Source organism: Pseudophryne corroboree, chromosome 1 (genome assembly GCF_028390025.1).
Source record: "Pseudophryne corroboree isolate aPseCor3 chromosome 1, aPseCor3.hap2, whole genome shotgun sequence".
Taxonomy (NCBI): Eukaryota; Metazoa; Chordata; class Amphibia; order Anura; family Myobatrachidae; genus Pseudophryne; species Pseudophryne corroboree.
Genome location: NC_086444.1, coordinates 788,158,525 through 788,179,069, shown reverse-complemented (window position 1 = coordinate 788,179,069; position 20,545 = coordinate 788,158,525). Strand labels below are relative to the sequence as shown.

Here is a 20,545-nt window from a genome sequence, read left to right as displayed (position 1 = left end):
GGGACCGGAACAATGAACTCTGATACCACCAATTTTCTGATGGCCTCCAGAAGAATTGTCCTGTCTGTAAGCTGCGCTGGCAAGCCTGACTTGAAGAAACGGTGAGGCGGGGAGTCTTGAAACTCCAGTCTGTACCCTCTGGACACTATATCCAGAACTGAGGGGTCCAGACCCGACAACACCCAGACGTGGCTGAACTGCCGGAGTCTTGCCCCCACCTGACCGTCCTCCAGGCCTAGCTGTCCACCATCATTTGGGTCCGGAGCTGGCCCAGGGCGCCCCGCCCACCCCCCGGCGCTGCTCCGCAGTACCGCTGAGCGCTCCTACCCACTAGCCGCAAACATTCACACTGTCCCCCCGCTTGCAAGGGGGGACAGTGACTCACTCGCCTATTTTCAGCATCCTGAGGGGGTGGCGGCTGGCTGCCAGGGCGAGCATTCCACTGCGGCGGGGCGCGATCAGACCCCTCTGGAGCTCAATGTCCAGTCAGCGGGGGCAATGGCTCAAGACCCCGCAGGGCGGACACTGATAGTTGCATACCATAATGAAATATCATGGCAATGGGACCCAAGTCTAAGCACAGAATGCATTTATGTTCCATATACACACAGCCTGAATGTCATTTAATACAATATTTTGAATAACTGTATTAAACAAAGTTTGTGTACATTGACCAATCAGAAAACAAAAAGTTTTCAGTATCTCACTCAAACAAGTCAGTGTTTTAGAATATTCCATATCGGAATATTTGGATATGGGATACTCTATAGATACACACACATTTTAATATATATATATATATATATATATATATATATATATATATATATATATATATATATATATATATATATATATATTACACATACATACATGCACACACACACACACACACTATAAGTCTTTGTTTTACTGCAATTACAAATACCTCCAGTGCCATTCTTTTGGGAAGAATGTGCATGATTTTAATCAGGCACGAAAGCTGGATTACACAGTGAGTGCCGAACTGTATATGTATGTATCTACATCTATGCACATACATACACTTTCAAAAAGTGATTGCCAACACAATTTTGGGCACAATTCTCCAAAACATTCACTTGCAATTTGATTCTATACACAACACAAGATAGCCGCTATTACAGTACTGCATTCTAATTTTATAAATCTAAGGGTCTCGGCACTTGAGAATCTGCAATTAAAATTACTACATTTCTTGAACATTTGCCATATAACTTCTGCCTGAAATAGCTCATCAGTAACCATGGAAACAAGCAAAACTGCACATTTACCCCCACCTACCACATTTGTTAGATAGTGCCACAAATGTGCATTACTGATGTTTTAACATGCACATTCAGGCAGGCGCTCTTTAAGATTCGAGAATCTTGTAGTATTCACACAATTTAAAAATATTATGGTTCTAACAAACATTAGAACGTGTTTAGCAAACTCACCCTTAGAAATAGTTAAAGCTGGGGACCACTGTGATCTGAGAATATCAAGACAAATGCTGCCATTGCTGTTAATATTTGGATGGTAGATTCTTGTTGTAAATGCAACCTGTTAATAGCAAAACACAAATGCAATAAATAGAGCAATATTGTAGTAAATTACATGAATCTTATACATAACAGTTTTAAAAACCTGGTGTCTAATTGTTCTGCTATTTTGGATGAAGGGCAAGTTAACAATTGGATTAAAATATGCTTCTAGAGGAGAGATGAACACAAGTGTGTGTGAGAGTCATATATATATATATATATATATATATATATATATATATATATATATATATATATATATATATATATACACACACACACATACATACATACATAATATATACATACGCATATATACACACATATACACACCCCTATACACACAAAATACTCCTATCTGGCACTGACAAAGCAGCACTATAGACAACCTGTTAGTGGAAACCGTACAATTCAAACAATATCTAAGGGCACTAGTATATACAATGCTGAAAAACTTCAGAATTAGGCGATTCAGATCTGATCGTAGATGTGCTATATTTAGCACATCTACTATCAGTTTTCCTGACATGCAGGGGGATGCCCAGCACAGGGCTTGCCCACACCGCATGTCAGTCCCTGCCCCATCGTAGAAGTACAAAAGCATCGGCTTGTGTACTTCAGGAGTAGCTGCCAGCCAGCGCACCTCCTGCGCGATGGCAGCTACTCGTCGCTGCCCAGGTCTCAGCAGCTGCGTGACATCATACAGCTGCCGCGCCCCCCATACCCAACGGTCCGGCCACGCCTGCATTGCATGGACCCTGCCCCCTAAATGCCTCCTCCCGCCCAGCGACCGCCTGTCAATCAGGGGGAGGCGATCGGTGAGCTACGACAGCAGTCGGCGCACTTCAGACCTGATCGCTGCTGTGCAAACACGCACAGCAGCGATCAGGTCTGAATTAACTCCCCATGAGTGTAGACCAATCCGATGTGGAATGTACCAAGAGTCTTTGTTAGCTGAACGAGTTTGATACCTGGAATGAACCGTCACACCAAAAATATCACCCAAGAAAAAAAATTAAACATTTTATTGGTACAATGTATTTTCTTAAATTAGTACATAAAATTCATCTTACAGCAATTTACAGTGAACGTCTGTACATTAGATTTAAATATCTCACCTTAACAAAGGTGTGAGCTCTGGGACGGACAGTGCAAATAGACACTGTACGTTGTATATTGGTGAACCCTATGCGTTTCGTCATGCTGACTTCAGGGGTATTAGGACGATTTGACTTAAAATCAAATGATTGGGATTACCCATCCGTCCACTTAAGAATTTGAAAACTGTGGCACTACCACTTAATGACAAGTGTGTATGTTCCCTTTAGTGGACCTCAAAGTTCACTTAAGAGGACATCCAAAAATGCCCTAAAACAAAAGAAATGCTCTCATTGGTGAGCAATACATCCACTGAAATCAGTTGAAGTCTGATTACAATAGATGTGGTTTCAAACAGATGAATGTGCATGCATCACCAGGATAAACGGAACATCCACTTGTCATTAAGTGGTAGGTGAGGGTGGGTCATATTTACATCTACTGTACACAGACAGGTTCACTGTACATTGCTTTAAGATTAATTTTACGTACTAATTTAAGAAAATACATTGTACCAACTACACAATGTTTAATTATTTTTTTCTTGGGTGATATTTTTGGTGTGAGGGTTCATTCCAGGTATCTTGAACATATTCAGCTAACAAAGACTCTTGGTACATTCCACATCGGATTGGTCTACACTCATAGTTCTGAAACATACACACACTAAGATAAATACCGTTATCAACGGTAAGTTCTTACCATAAGTCCACAGGATAACACTGGGATAGGATGAAGCGACAGCGGTTTTGCACCTATCAGTCAAAGCTTTTCGCCCTCCCAGCATGCAACAGGCCTGTCCATATATCCCCGCCTCAGGCAAATCCGTTTTCCCAAAGCTTAAGGCAGGAACATCATAGATTAGGGCTATCAGGCGAGAACACACATTCACACCCTTCCATACAAGGAGCAACAAGTTAGTAAAAGGATCCTCAAATCAGGTGCGTCAGGGTGGGATCCCTGTGGACTAAGGAGAAATACCGTTATCAACTAAGTTCTTACCATAACGTATATTTCTCCGGCAGGGTCCACAGGTTATCCACAGGATAACACTGGGATCTCCCAAAGCAATTTTAGTGGTGGGTACGCTCCTGATCAGACAGGAGAATCATTTGCCTGAATTCAGCATCCTGAGAGGCAAAAAGGTATCCACGACAATGTCTAATGAATGTGTTAGACCATGTTGCTGCCTTACATATCCGTTTTGCTGATGGACCATGCTGTGCTGCTCATGATGGACCTACCTTACGAGTAGTGAGCAGAGACATTATCTTTCTCAACACCCTGGGTAAAAAGGTGATTGGATGAAACACATAGGCCAGATGAAAAGATGAAAATCTCATCTCACCAACAGGGCATTCACAAAGATCGCTCTGGGATACTTTGTTCTTGACCCGTATGAGAGAACTTTGTTCTGACAGGGCAAATGGAATTGTGCATACTCCATGTTGAATGTTGACACCATACCCATCACTCGCATTGCTGCGTGAACAGGTTGGAGTAAATACCCTGTGCAGGGAGTACTGGAATGATTACTCCTGACTGAAGCAATTTCTTAACTGCTTCTTGCAAGGCCCTTGCCTTCGCCTCCACACGAGATGAGCTGGTGCAGAAGAACCTTCAAGGAGGATGCTTTTTGAAGGGGAAAACATAACCTAGAGATACTGCTTCTTGCACCCAGGCATCTGTTGTAGACCGCTGCCAGACCTGTGCACACTGAAGCCAGCCCCCTACCCTGGGGACCTCCAGGGGGAGGCCCGCACCATCAGGCTGATGGCTTATCTTCTGGTTTGGAAGCTGGCCCTCTGGTAGCCCAATGCTTTGACTTACCCAACTTATTGTATTGGGGCTGCTTACGATCACTTTTTCCCTTCACTTTTCCTTGCGACCGAAAAACTGGACCCTTAGGTTTGGGATTATGCGTGGAAGGAAACTTGACCTTTTGGGAGTCTGCTTCTGACTCCAAAATATCTGAATTCTTTATCAAAAAGAAAATTTCCAGCAAAAAAAACAACTTTTAGATTCTGACTCAACTTTCCACGTACGTAACCAAAGTGCTCTGCGAGCAGCTATTGTTGAGGTAGATGCTTTAGAAGCAATAGTACCCATATCTAATGCCGCTTCTTCCAAGAATACTGCAGCCTGTTTAATATGAGCTATATAGGATTTTTGTTCTCTAGAAGCTGAGAAAACATCCTCTTCCAGTGCATCAGCCCAGGCAGCCACTGCCTTTGCCTTCCAAGTTGAAGCCATGGTTGGCCTTATGACTGCCCCAGCAGAGAAAATATGGTTTTCAGAAAACCATCCACTCTATCCGCGACATCATTTAATGATGTTGACGGTAAAGGCAATATAGATTTTCGCACTAATCGAATTACATGCGGATCTACTTTAGGAGCCACCTCCCTTTTTAAACAGTCCCCTGCTGGAAAAGGATAATTGGAATCCCATTTTTTTGGAATTCTATATTTTTTATTGGGTGTAGCCCAAGCCTCTTCCATGATTTCTGTCAGCTGGTCTGACCCTGGAAACTCAGTCTTAACTGTTTTGGGATGTTTAAATACAGGTGCCTTGGTTTTTAACAAAGGCTCTGCTGAATCATTTAAGGATAGAACGGCCTTCATAGCTCTAATTAACTCAGCTATATCCACTGAGCTGAGACCTTCTTCCTCCTCTTTGTATGCCGAAGTAGAGTAAATTGAATTCATCTTCCGATGAATCATCTTGTGTAGCGTGTGAAGGTTTACTTATCGGTTTATCAGCTTGTTTCATATGAGAAGCTGCTGGGGGCAATGATATACCATAGGTAGGGAGCTGCATGTATGGGTTGATAGTGTACCCCATTCCTGGTAAAGCAGCTGTAGGCATTACCCGTTCAGCTATACTGGACAAGGTCTGTGCAAACATAGCCCAAGGTGGATCCATCTCGTACAGGGATCTGCCTTGCATTTTGCCAAAAAGCAAAACAATATGCACATAAACCATCCTGAACCAGATACCGAGAGGATAATACAGTTTTGCAAGACAAACATGATATGAGTGTTGGTGTTACTGTAAGTGTACCTTCATCACTTTTGCCGCTCAGACATGATGAATAATCAGCACTTTCACAGTGTACTACACAATTTGTGACTAATCACTTTAACCTTCTAAAGTGATATCAATCTGACCCTACCCATGCACCAGCATTGAGGATCAGAAGAAACAACTGACAAACATTAAAGTCAGCAATCACACTAGCAGTCACATAGTATATACTAGTCATATGAGCACATCATCAACTACAAACAAATTTTAAAGTATGTAGGAGAACATATTACTGAATCCTGTTTTACACAGATCTAGTGTATTCAGACAATGCGAAGAAAACCCACAGTAAATGTACACAGAATCATATGCAATAGGCACTTAACTATTCATAGTAAACAAGGTAGATAGAAATTTATTGCTATATAGCCCTCACTCAGTAGAGTGGGATACAGGGAGACTCGCCTCGCTTCCAGGATTGATCAATACGTTAGCGAACGCCGAGTGGATCCAGACGCTACTAGTGTACACTGTCACTCCGGGAACCTATGGTGACCACAGACGCTCAGTGAACACAGATACACCGGTCACACAGGCCAATGCTGCGACTGTCTCCTCGCAGTAGCATTTAGTGAACACAGACGCAGCGGCCTATGCTGCAACCGAGTCCACACATGGCAGCGTCTGGGATGGAAGCGAGGAAACAGTTCATGAACCGGGGAGAAGGGGCGACCAGGAGAGCGTCTAACTTGCTGACAAACCCTAGGGATCGCGGCCTCATACTATTCCTGGTGCCTAAGATCCCTAAGGCCTAGTGCTGGTGCACCCGCGGTGGCAGCAGAATTAGCTACTGTTTGGTAGTCTCCTCCCAATACAGTGCGGCTGTGTCCGTATTCCATCTACTAAGCGGAATCGATGCCTTACCTTATCTCCGTGCTCCGGCCACAGCCTGGTAACGTCTGCTGGACCTGCTAGTATATCAGACACAGACACCCGCCGAAACAGCACTGTACTCGTGGGTAAGCGTTAGGGCTGCTAGAAGGAACAGCAGCCCTGTGACCATGGTTCGGCTCCTGCCGAACCAAACAAAAGACTGATTTGCCTGAGCCAGTGGGTGGGGATATATGGACGGGACCTTTGCATCCTGGAGGCCTGAAAGCTTTTGATAGTTTGATGCCAATCCGCTGTCGCTCCATCATATCCCATTGTTATCCTATGGATACCCTGTGGACCCTGCCGGAGAAAATTGGAATTCCATTTCCTAGGAATTCTAAACTTCTTACTGATTTTTCAGCTGATCTGACCCAGGAAATTCAGTCAACTGTTTTGGGACGTTTAAACACAGGTTCTTTGGATTTTAACACAGGCTTCTTTTAAGGATAGAATGGTTTTCATTGCCTTAATTAACTGAGCTGTCCACTGAGCTGAAGCCTACCACCTCCTCTTCGTATGCAGAACCAGAGCTTAATGAGCCTTCATCCTCTTCTGAATCCTAATCTGAAACATGTGTAGACTGAAGATGTAGATGTACTTACCACTGGCTTTTCAGCCTGTTTCTTGAGAGGATGCTGCTGGAAGTGATAATCCACAAGTGGGAAGCTGCATGTAAGGGTTAATCGTGTAACCTATTCCTGGTACAGAAGTTGGAATTATCTGCTTAGCTATACTGGATAAGGTTTGTGCAAACATAGCACAAGGGGGATCAACTTGCACCTGTTTCTGCCTTGTACTATTAAGAGACCTTGGTGAAAACTAAAAAACAATTTGCACACAAACCATCCTGAACCAAATCCCGAGAGGTTAACCCAGCTTTGCAAGACAAACACGAAATGAGTGTTGGTGTTGCTGTTGCTGTGAGTGTACTGCATCTTCCTCACCTTTGCACTACTAGACATAAATAATCAACACTTACAGTGTACTACACAATTTGTGACTGCAATCACTTTAAGACTCTTTAAGGTGACATACAATGCGACCCTACCCTGCTATACACCAGCATTGAGGATCGGAATAGATTGAAAAAAACTGACAGAATGATAGTAAAGTCAGCAATCACAGTAGCAGTCAGTCACATGTTATACATGAGTATAATGAGCAATATGAGCACATACTCAACTACAGATACATTTCAAGGATGTAGGAGAAACATTACTGCATTACTTTCTAAAAGTTAACCGTATTCAGATGCATAGCAAAAAAAACACCCAAAAAAAACACAGTAATATTAAGAGATGAGCGGGTTAGGTTCTCAGAGAACTGGACTTCACGTCTCTTGCCCGGCCCTGACTTGGAAATACGCCATCCCGCTGTCGGATTCTCGCGGGATTTGGATTCCATATAAAGGAGCCGCGCGTCGCAGCCAATTTTTCACTCCAGTCTCGGAGAGAGTGTATAGAGAGGATGTGTCCTCAGTGTTCAGTGTCTGTGTTGGGGTGGGAAAGTGGGGTGGCAAGTGTTGTACTGCATCAGTCCAGGCAGTCACAGTGTTGGTGTTCTCTGCTGCCATATATCCAGCTTAGCTGTAAAGTGGTGCTGTGTTGTGCAGACCAGTGGTAGTGTCCTGTGTTGTCAGTAATTCCAGTGACGATATACGCTGCTGCTATATGTCCACTGCTGTAGTATAACAATTATAACAACCTGCTGGGCTGCATCAGACCAGAGGTAGTGTCCTGTCTCATCAGTCATTCCTGTGCCACATATTGTCTCATAACTCCCAAAAAATGAACAAAAATTGAGAAAATAGGGAAAAACCAAGAAGAAACACTTCCTCCTAGTGCTGAAGCTGCTGCCACTAGCCATTCATAGACGATGAAATACCATCAACGTCATCTGCCAAGGCCGATGCCCAATGTGATAGTAGAGGGAGTGTAAAATCCAAATAGCCAACGTTCAGTAAAAAGAACCAAATTTTTTTTTTAAATAGTCTGAGGAGAAACTTAAACTTGCCAATATGCCATTTAAGACACGGATTGGCAAGGAACGGCTGAGGCCCTGGCCTATGTTCATGACTAGTGGTTCAGCTTCACATGACGATGGAAGCCCTCATCCTCTCGCTAGAAAAATTAAGAGTTAAGCTAGATAGAGCACAGAAAAGAACTGTGCGCGCTGAGATGGTATCACAAATCCCCAAAGAGTGTCCAAGTGTGTCAGCGGTTGCGATGCCTGACCTTCCCAACACTGGACGGGAAGAGTTGGCTCCTTCCACCATTTGCACACCCTCTGCAAGTGCTGAAGGAGCACCCACAGTCCAGTTCCTGATATTCAAATTGAAGATGTCACTGTTGGAAATACACCAGGATGAGGATATAAGTGTTGCTGGCGCTGAGGAGGAAGTGGACGATGAGGATTCTGGTGGTGTGGTTGTTTAAGTCAGACACCGGGGGAGACACCTGTTGTCCACAAATCCAGACAACAGGTTTCAAGCCATCTGTTGCCTCTGTCAATCTGTAATAAGTAGGGCTAAGGATGTTATCCACCTAAGAACATCCTCCTTAATACGTCACCTGCTGCGCATTCATCAGAAGTCAGTGTCAAGTTGTGAAACTTTGGGTAAGAGCGTAAGCAGTCCACTGACGCCAAAATCACTTCTTCCTCCTGTACCCAGGCTCCTGCAAGCCACACCACCAACTCCCTCAACATCAACTTCCTCCTCAGTCAGGAACTTCCATAGACCTGCAGGCCATGTCACTGTCAAGACTGAGGAGTGCCCTTCTAACCGGGATTGCTCCGTAGGATCCTTGAGTGTTACGCCTGCTGTTGCTGGGAGTCGATAGTCATACCAGAAGGGAAGTCGGAAGACCACTTGTACTACTTCCAGTAAGCAATTGACTGTCCAATAGTTCTTTGTGAGGAAGATGAAATATGACAGCAGTCATCCTTTTGCAAAGCAGATAACTGAGGCCTTGACCGCTATGTTGGTGTTAGAGGTGCATCCGATATCCACCATTAGTTCAGTGGCACTTAGAGAGTTGATGGAGATAGTGTCTCCCCGGTATCAAATCCCATCTAGGTTCCATTTCTCTAGGCAGGCGATACAGAGAATGTAAACAGACATCAGAAAAAGTCACCAGTGTCCTACAAAATGCGGTTGTATCCAGTGTCCACGGACAAGTGGAACAGGGCAGACTAAGGACTGTATGACTAACAGGCCACTGGGTAGATGTATGGCCTCCCGCAGCGGCACCAGTAGCAGCATCTTGCAAACGCCAGCTCGTTCCTAGGCAGGCCACGCCATGCATCACCACTTTCCATAAGAGGCACAAAGCTGACAACCTCTTACGGAAAATGAGGATCATCATCGCAGAATGGCTTACCCCAACTGGACTCTCCTGGTGATTTGCGATATCTGACAACGCCACCAATATTGTGCGTGCATTACATCTGGGCAAATTCCAGCACGTCCCATGTTTTGCACATACAATTAATTTGGTGGTGCAGAATTTTTTTTAAAAATGACAGGGGTGTGCAGGAGATGCTGTCGGTGGCCCGATAAATTGCGGGTCACTTTCGGCATTTTTCCCCGCTGCGTGCCAAAGACTGGAGCGGCCAGCAAACACTCCTGAACCTGCCCCACCATCAACTGAAGCAAGAGGTGGTAACGAGGTGGAATTCAACACTCTATATCAGACCTGGCCAACCTGTGGCTCTCCAGATGTTGTGAAACTACACATACCAGCATGCCTTGCTACAGTTTTAGCATTCCCTAATAGCAAAACTGTGGCAAAGCATGATGGGACTTGTAGTTTTACAACAGCTGGAGAGCCACAGGTTGGCCAGGCCTGCTCTATATGCTTCAGGGGATGGAGGAGCAGCAAAAATAGGATTTTAATACCTTCCGGTAAATCCTTTTCTCCGTAGAGGATGCTTCAAGAACCATGGGGTATAGACGGGATCCGCAAGAGACATGGGCACTTTAAGACTTTAAATGGGTGTGAACTGGCTCTTCCCTCTATGCCCCTCCTCCAGACTCCAGTTATAGGAACTGTGCCCAGGGAGACGGACATTTCAAAGAAAAGGATTTATTGTTAAACTAAGGGTGAGATATACACCACAAACACGCCGTACAACATAGCATTAGCAAAAAGTCCAGTCAACAGCATGAACAAAATCAGCAACAGGCTAACCATAACTGAAACACAACCTTTGTGTAACACAAGCAATAACTATTAAACAAGTACTGCAGATAGTGTCCGCACAGTGACAGGCGCCCAGCATCCTCTACAGACTAAGAGAAAAGGATTTACCGGTGGGTATTAAAATCCTATTTTCTCATACGTCCTAGAGGACGCTGGTGATGTTTCAAGAACCATGGGATTTATACCAAAGCTCTAGAACGGGCGGGAGAGTGCGGATGACTCTGCAGCACCGATTGACCAAACAAGTGGTCCTCCTCAGTCAGGGTATCAAACTTTTAAAACTTCACAAAGGTGTTTGATCCCGACCAAGTAGCAGCTCGACAAAGCTGTAATGCAGAGACCCCTCGGGCAGCCACCCAGTATGAGCCCACCTTTCTGGTAGAATGGGCCTTCACAGATTTCGGTAACGGCAACACCACATTAAGATCCCATGGTGAACCTGGGAGCACAAAGGGAGGTTGGATGTGCAGCACGCCCTTCACGAAGGTCTGAACTTCTGGGAGGGAGGCCAATTCTTTCTGAAAGAAAATAGTGAAGGCCGAAATTTGTACTTTAATGGAGCCTAACTTAAGGCCCGCATCCAAACCTGCTTGCAAAAAATGGAGTAAACGCCCCAGCTGAAATTCTTCCGTAGGAGCCTTCTTGGATTCACACCAAGACACATTTTCTCCAAATACAGTGGTAATGCTTTGCAGTTACCTCTTTTCTGGCCTGAAGTAGTGTGGGAATGACTACTACTAGCCGTTCGGGCTAGAATTTGGCGTTCAACCGCCATGCCGTCAAAAGCAGCCGTGCTAAGTCTTCATACACGCACGGTCCTTGCTGTAACAGGTCCTCTCGTAGATGAAGAGGCCAGGAATCTTCTATGAGCAATTCTTGAAGATCTGGATACCAAGCCTTCCTTGGCCAGTCCGGAACAATGAGGATCGCCTGAACCTTTGTTCTTCTTATGATCTTTATCACCTTCGGAATGAGCGAAAGTGGAAGGAACACATAGACCGACTGAAACACCCACGGTGTCACCAGGGCGTCCATCGATATTGCTTGATGGTCCCTCGACCTGGAATAATATCTCTGAAGCTTCTTGTTGAGGCGAGACGCCATCATGTCTATTTGAGGAATTCCCCAACGACTTGTCACTTCTGCAAAGACCTCTTGATGAAGACCCCACTCTCCTGGATGGAGATGGTGTCTGCTGAGTTAGTCTGCTTCCCAGTTGCCCACTCCTGGAATGAAGACAGCCGACAGAGCGCTTGCATGTTTCTCTGCCCAGCGAAGAACTTGTGGCTTCCGCCATCGCCGCTCTTTGTTCCGCCCTGGCGGTTTATGTATGCCACTGCTGTTACGTTGTCTGACTGAATCAAGACGGGCAGACCGCAAAGAAGATGTTCCGCTTGCCGAAGGCCGTTGTAAATGGCCCTTAATTCCAGAATGTTTATGTGCAGACAAGCTTCCTGGCTTGACCATTTTCCCTGGAAATTATTCCCCTGTGTGACTGCTCCCCAGCCTCGGAGACTTGCATCTGTGGTCACCAAGATCCAATCCTGAATCCCGAACCTGCGCCCCTCTAGGAGGCGAGAACTGTGCAGCCACCACAGGAGAGAGATTCTGGTCCTGGAAGATAGGATTATTTTCAGATGCATGTACAGGTGAGACCCGGACCACTTGTGCAGCAGGTCCCACTGAAACACTCTGGCATGGGAATCTGCCAAACTGAATGGCCTCGTAGGCCGCCACCATCTTCCCCAGCAACCGAGTGCACTGAAGAATAGACACTCTTGCTGGTTTCAGAATCTGTTTTACCATGTTCTGTATTTCCAGAGCCTTCTCCACTGGAAGAAAAACGCTCTAATTCTGTATCCAGAACCATACCCAAGAACAACAGTCGTGTAGTCAGAACCAACTGTGACTTTGGCAAGTTCAGGAGCCAACCATGTTGCTGCAGAATTGTCAGTGAGAGCGTGACGCTTTTCAGTAATTGCTCCTTGGATCTCGCCTTTATCAGGAGATCGTCCAAGTACGGGATAATTGTGATTCCTTGCTTGCGCAGGAGAACCATCATTTCCGCCATAACCTTGTTGAAAATCCTCGGAGCCGTGGACAGGCCAAATGGCAACGTCTGAAATAGGTAATAACAATCCTGACCAGCAAATCTCAGGTAAGCCTGATGTGGAGGATATATGGGAACGTGTAAGTAGGCATCCTTTATGTCGACCGACACCATAAAATCCCCCTCCTCCAGACTGGAGATCACTGCTCGGAGAGATTCCATATTGAATTTGAAATTTTTAGATAGAAATTGAGGGATTTTAGGTTCAAAATCGGACTGACTGAGCCATCCGGCTTCGGGACCACGAACAGGCTGAATAAAAGCCTTCAACCCTGTTGTGACGGGGGTACTGTGACAATGACATGATTTTGACACAGCTTTAGTATTGCAGCGCATACTACCTCCCTTTCTGGAAGAGAAGCTGGCAAGGCCGATAAAAAATAAATAAAATAAAATTTAAAACGGTGAGGGGGCACGTCTTGAAACTCCAATTTGTACCCTTGGGCTACTAATTCTAATACCCAAGGATCCAGGGGCGAGCGAACCCAGACCTGACTGAAGAGTTGGAGACGTGCCCCCACCGGTCCGGACTCCCGCAGAGGAGCCCCAGCGTCATGCGGTGGATCTGGTAGAAGCCAGGGAGGACTTCTACTCTTGGGAACTTGCCACAGCCTGTGACCTTTTCCCCTTTCCTCTCGTAGTAAAGGAGGAAGATCCTCGTCCTTTTATGTATTTATTGGGCCGAATGGACTGCATCTGATAGTGGGACGTTTTCTTTTGTTGTGCAGGCACATAAGGTAGGAACGATGACTTACCCGCGGTAGCCGTAGATACCAGGTCAGTGAGGCCGCCACCATACAAGACACTACCGTTAAACAGCAGAGACTCCATAGTCTTCTTAGAGTCAGCATTCCATTGATGAATCCACAATGCCCTCCTAGCAGAGACAGCCATGGCATTGGCCCTTGATCCCAAAAGGCCAATATCCCTCGCAGCTTCCCTGATATGACCCAGTGTCAAGACGCTATCCCTGTCCAGGGAATCTCTCAGATGACAAGTTATCTGCCCACTTTTCAATAGCGCTACTCACCCATGCAACGGCAGGTCTGAGCAGCGTACCTGTAGTGACAAATGGATTTTAGTGCATTTTCCTGCTTACGATCCGCAGGATCCTTTAAAGCTGCTGTGTCAGGAGACTGAAGCGCCACCTTTTTGGACAGCCTCGATAGAGCTTTGTCCACCGTGGGGGTCGACTCCCACTTGTCCCTGTCCCCAGAGGGGAACGGATATGCCACCGGAATTCTCTTGGGAACCTGTACTTTCATGAGAGGGAGGAAACATTACCTCAGGTTTCTTTCCCTTAAACATACAGACCCTAGTATCAGGAACAGTAGGGTCTTCCGTAATATGTAATACGTCTTTTATCGCCACAATCATGTACTGAATGCTTTTAGCCAGTTTAGGATTCAACTGGCGTCACTATAGTCGACACTGGAATCAAGAGTCCGTGTCGGTATCTGTATCCGCTATCTGGGTAAATGAACGCTTCTGTGACCCCAAGGGGGTCTGTACTTGTGATAATGCATCCTCCATGGATTTCCTCCATGTCTGGTTCTGAAACTCAGATTTATTTAATCTCTTATTCAAGCAAGTCACGTTTGCATGCAAAACACTCAACATATTAACCCAATCAGCCGTCGGCAGTGCTGACTGTCACTCCCACAGTCTTTTGTCCCCCCTCCAGGGAAGAGCACTCATCCTCCGACATGTCGATACACGCGTACAGACACCCACAACCACACTAGGGCTATAGGGGACAGACCCACAGCAAAGCCTGTTAGAGAAACACAGAGGGAGTTTGGCCAGCTCACAACCCAGCGCCTATCCCGGTACTGAACGTATTAACCAATGCCTCAGACCTGTTAGCTTAAAAATAAGAATTTACTCACCGGTAATTCTATTTCTCGTAGTCCGTAGTGGATGCTGGGACTCCGTAAGGACCATGGGGAATAGCGGCTCCGCAGGAGACTGGGCACAACTATAAAGAAAGCTTTAGGTCTAACTGGTGTGCACTGGCTCCTCCCACTATGACCCTCCTCCAGACTTCAGTTAGGATAATGTGCCCGGAAGAGCTGACACAATAAAGAAGGATTTTGAATCCCGGGTAAGACTCATACCAGCCACACCGTATAACTCGTGATACAATACCCAGTTAACAGTATGATAACAACTGAGCCTCTCAACAGATGGCTCAACAATAACCCTTTAGTTAAGCAATAACTATGTACAAGTATTGCAGACAATCCGCGCTTGGGATGGGCGCCCAGCATCCACTACGGACTACGAGAAATAGAATTACCGGTGAGTAAATTCTTATTTTCTCTGACGTCCTAAGTGGATGCTGGGACTCCGTAAGGACCATGGGGATTATACCAAAGCTCCCAAACGGGCGGGAGAGTGCGGATGACTCTGCATCACCGAATGGGCAAACTCTAGGTCCTCCTCAGCCAGGGTGTCAAACTTGTAGAATTTTGCAAATGTGTTTGACCCCGACCAAGTAGCTGCTCGGCAAAGTTGTAGAGCCGAGACCCCTCGGGCAGCCGCCCAAGAAGAGCCCACCTTCCTCGTGGAATGGGCTTTCACTGATTTAGGATGCGGTAGTCCAGCCGCAGAATGTGCAAGCTGAATCGTACTACAGATCCAGCGAGCAATAGTCTGCTTTGAAGCAGGTGCACCCAACTTGTTGGGCGCATACAGGAAAAATAGCGAGTCAGTCTTTCTGACTCCAGCTGTCCTGGAAACATTTTCAGGGCCCTGACTACGTCCAACCACTTGGAAGCCTCCAAGTCTTTTGTAGCCGCAGGCACCACGATAGGTTGGTTCAGATGAAACGCTGATACCACTTTAGGGAGAAACTGGGGACGAGTCCTCAATTCTGCCCTATCCATATGGAAAATAAGATAAGGGCTTTTACATGACAAAAACGCCAATTCTTATACACGCCTGGCCGAAGCCAAGGCCAACAAAATGACCACTTTCCACGTGAGATATTTCAAATCCACGGTTTTAAGTGGCTCAAACCAATGTGACTTTAGGAAATCCAACACCACGTTGAGATCCCAAGGTGCCACTGGAGGCACAAAAGGGGGCTGAATATGCAGCACTCCCTTAACAAAAGTTTGAACTTCAGGTAGTGAAGCCAGTTCTCTCTGGAAGAAAATCGATAGAGCCGAAATCGGGACCTTAATGGAACCCAATTTTAGGCCCATAGTCACCCCTGACTGTAGAAAGTGCAGGAAACGGCCCAGCTGAAATTCTTCCGTTGGGGCCTTCCTGGCCTCACACCACGCAACATATTTTCGCCATATGCGGTGATAATGGTTTGCGGTTACTTCTTTCCTAGCTTTAATCAGCGTAGGAATGACTTCCTCCGGAATGCCCTTTTCCTTCAGGATCCGGTGTTCAACCTCCATGCCGTCAAACGCAGCCGCGGTAAGTCTTGGAACAGACAGGGCCCCTGCTGCAGCATGTCCTGTCTGAGCGGCAGAGGCCATGGGTCCTCTGTGATCATTTCTTGAAGTTCCGGGTACCAAGCTCTTCTTGGCCAATCCGGAACAATGAGTATAGTTCTTACTCCTCTTCTCCGTATTATCCTCAGTACCTTTGGAATGAGAGGCAGAGGAGGGAACACAAACCGACCAGTACACCTACGGTGTCACTAGAGCGTCCACAGCTATCACCTGCGGGTCTCTTGACCTGGCGCAATACTTTTCTAGCTTTTTGTTTAGGAGGGACGCCATCATGTCCACCTGTAGCCTTTCCCAACGGTTTACAATCAGTTGGAAGACTTCTGGATGAAGTCCCCACTCTCCCGGGTGGAGGTCGTGCCTGCTGAGGAAGTCTGCTTCCCAGTTGTCCACTACCGGAATGAACACTGCTGACAGTGCGAACATGTGATTTTCCGCCCATCGGAGAATCCTTGTGGCTTCTGCCATCGCCATCCTGCTTCTCGTGCCGCCCTGTCGGTTTACATGGGCGACCGCCGTGATGTTGTCTGACTGGATCAGTACCGGCTGGTTTTGAAGCAGGGGTTTTGCCTGACTAAGGGCATTGTAAATGGCCCTTCGTTCCAGAATATGTATGTGCAGGGAAGTCTCCTGACTTGACCATAGTCTTTGGAAGTTTCTTCCCTGTGTGACTGCCCCCCAGCCTCGAAGGCTGGCATCCGTGGTCACCAGGACCCAGTCCTGTATGCCGAATCTGCGGCCCTCTTGAAGATGAGCACTCTGCAGCCACCACAGCAGAGACACCCTTGTCCTTGGAGACAGGGTTATCAGACGATGCATCTGAAGATGCGATCCGGACCACTTGTCCAACAGGTCCCACTAAAAGGTTCTTGCATGAAACCTGCCGAATGGAATCGCTTCGTAGGAAGCTACCATTTTTCCCAGGATCCGCGTGCAGTGATGTACCGACACCTGTTTTGGTTTTAGGAGGCCTCTGACTAGAGATGACAGCTCCTTGGCCTTCTCCTCTGGGAGAAACACTTCTCTGTTCTGTGTCCAGAACCATCCCCAGGAACAGTAGACGTGTCGTAGGGACCAGCTGTGACTTTGGAATGTTTAGAATCCAGCCGTGCTGTTGTAGCACTTCCCGAGATAGTGCTACCCCGACCAACAACTGCTCTCTGGACCTCGCCTTTATCAGGAGATCGTCCAAGTACGGGATAATTAAAACTCCCTTCTTTCGAAGGAGTATCATCATTTCGGCCATTACCTTGGTAAAGACCCTCGGAGCCGTGGATAGACCGAACGGCAACGTCTGGAATTGGTAATGACAATCCTGTACCACAAATCTGAGGTACTCCTGGTGAGGATGGTAAATGGGGACATGCAGGTAAGCATCCTTGATGTCCAGTGATACCATGTAATCTCCCTCGTCCAGGCTTGCAATAACCGCCCTGAGCGATTCCATCTTGAACTTGAATTTTTTTATATATGTGTTCAAGGATTTCAAATTTAAAATGGGTCTCACCGAACCGTCCGGTTTCGGTACCACAAACATTGTGGAATAGTAACCCCGTCCTTGTTGAAGTAGGGGCACCTTTACTATCACTTGTTGTGAATACAGCTTGTGAATTGCCTGTAACACTGCCTCCCTGCCTGAGGGAGTTGTTAGCAAGGCAGATTTGAGGAAACGGCGGGGGGGGGGGGGGGGGGGGGGGGGGGGGAGACGTCTCGAATTCCAGCTTGTACCCCTGAGATACTACTTGAAGGATCCAGGGATCCACCCGTGAGTGAGCCCACTGATTGCTGAAATATTTGAGACGGGCCCCCACCGTACCTGGCTCCGCCTGTGGAGCCCCAGCGTCATGCTGTGGACTTAGAGGAAGCGGAAGCAGGGGAGGACTTTTGCTCCTGGGAACTGGCTGTATGCTGCAGCTTCTTTCCCCTACCTCTGCCTCTGGGCAGAAAGGATGCGCCTTTAACCCGCTTGCCCCTATTGGGCCGAAAGGACTGTACCTGATAATACGGTGCTTTCTTTGGTTGTGAGGGAACATGGGGTAAAAATGTAGACTTCCCAGCTGTTGCTGTGGAAACGAGGTCCGAGAGACCATCCCCGAACTCCTCACCCTTATAAGGCAGAACTTCCATGTGTCGTTTGGAATCTGCATGTCCTGTCCACTGCCGAGTCCATAACCCTCTCCTGGCAGAAATGGACATTGCACTAATTTTGGATGCCAGCCGGCAAATATCCCTCTGTGCATCCCTCATGTATAAAAGTGCGTCTTTTATATGCTCTACGTTTAGCAATATAGTGTCCCTGTCTAGGGTATCTATATTTTCTGACAGGGAATCTGACCACGCAGCAGCAGCACTGCACATCCAGGCTGAAGCAATAGCCGGTCTCAGGATAACACCTGTGTGTGTATATATAGATTTCAGGATAGCCTCCTGCTTTCTATCAGCAGATTCCTTCAGGGTGGCCGCATCCGGAGACGGTAGTGCCACCTTCTTTGACAAGCGTGTGAGCGCTTTATCCACCCTAGGGGATGTTTCCCAGCGTGACCTACCCTCTGGCGGGAAAGGGTACGCCATTAGTAACCTCTTAGAAATTACCAGCTTTTTATCAGGGGAAGCCCACGCTTCTTCACACACTTCATTTAACTCTTCAGATGGAGGAAAAGCTACTGGTAGTTTTTTCTCTCCAAACATTATACCCTTTTTTGTGGTACCGGGGGTAACATCAGAAATGTGCAACACATTTTTCATTGCCTCAATCATGTAACGTGTGGCCCTACTGGAAGTTACATTAGTCTCATCGTCGTCGACACACTGGAGTCCGTATCCGTGTCGACATCTGTGTCTGTCATCTGAGGTAGCGGGCATTTTAGAGCCCCTGATGGCTTTTGAGACGCCTGGGCAGGCACAGGCTGAGAAGCCGGCTGTCCCACATTAGGTATGTCGTCAAACCTTTTATGCAAGGAGTCGACACTGTCGCGTAATTCCTTCCACAGCACCATCCACTCAGGTGTCGACCCCGCAGGGGGTGACATCACGTTTACAGGCATTTGCTCCGCCTCCACATAAGCCTCCTCATCCAACATGTCGACACAGCCGTACCGACACCGCAAACACACAGGGAATGCTCTGACAGAGGACAGTACCCCACAAAGCCCTTTGGGGAGACAGAGAGTATGCCAGCACACACCAGAGCGCTATATAACACAGGGATCCAACTATAATTGAGTGTTTTCCCTTATAGCTGCTTTTTTATATATCATATATATCTATACTGCGCCTAAATTTAGTGCCCCCCCTCTCTTTTTTACCCTTCTGTAGTGTTCAGACTGCAGGGGAGAGCCAGGGAGCTTCCTTCCAGCGGAGCTGTGAGGGAAAAATGGCGCCAGTGTGCTGAGGGAGAAGCCCCGCCCCTTTTTCGGCAGACTTTCTCCCGCTTTTTCTGGAATACTGGCAGGGGTAATTTTACATCTATATAGCCTCTAGGACTATATATGATGTAGATTTGCCAGCCAAGGTGTCATATATTGCCCTCAGGGCGGCGGCCCCCCCCCCCCCCCCCCCCCCAGCGCCCTGCACCCATCAGTGACCAGAGTGTGAAGTGTGTATGAGGAGCAATGGCGCACAGCTGCAGTGCTGTGCGCTACCTTGGTGAAGACCGAAGTCTTCTGCCGCCGATTTTCCGGACCTCTTTGTTGCTTCTGGTTCTGTAAGGGGGACGGCGGCGCGGCTCCGGGAACGAACACCAAGGTCGGGTCCTGCGGTCGATCCCTCTGGAGCTAATGGTGTCCAGTAGCCTAAGAAGCCCAAACTACCACCTGTTAGGTAGGTTCGCTTCTTCTCCCCTTAGTCCCTCGCTGCAGTGAGTCTGTTGCCAGCAGATCTCACTGTAAAATAAAAAACCTAAATATACTTTCTTTCTAGGAGCTCAGGAGAGCCCCTAGTGTGCATCCAGCTCAGCCGGGCACAAGATTCTAACTGAAGTCTGGAGGAGGGTCATAGTGGGAGGAGCCAGTGCACACCAGTTAGACCTAAAGCTTTCTTTATAGTTGTGCCCAGTCTCCTGCGGAGCCGCTATTCCCCATGGTCCTTACGGAGTCCCAGCATCCACTTAGGACGTCAGAGAAAAAAAAAAAAAATAGATAGATAGATATATATATATATATATAT

At 46.9% G+C, this 20,545-nt stretch overlaps 1 protein-coding gene across 1 annotated transcript in view; it reads right to left on the bottom strand.

Moving 5' to 3' along the window:
• The window catches only part of UBE2D3 (ubiquitin conjugating enzyme E2 D3), a 226,674-nt gene that overhangs the window by 63,100 nt on the left and 143,029 nt on the right, over window positions 1-20,545 (bottom strand). Inside the window, exon 5 of the mRNA XM_063918271.1 lies at window positions 1,458-1,563. Within this exon, the coding sequence (XP_063774341.1) occupies window positions 1,458-1,563 (106 nt within the window). The remainder of the gene's footprint in view (window positions 1-1,457; window positions 1,564-20,545) is intronic.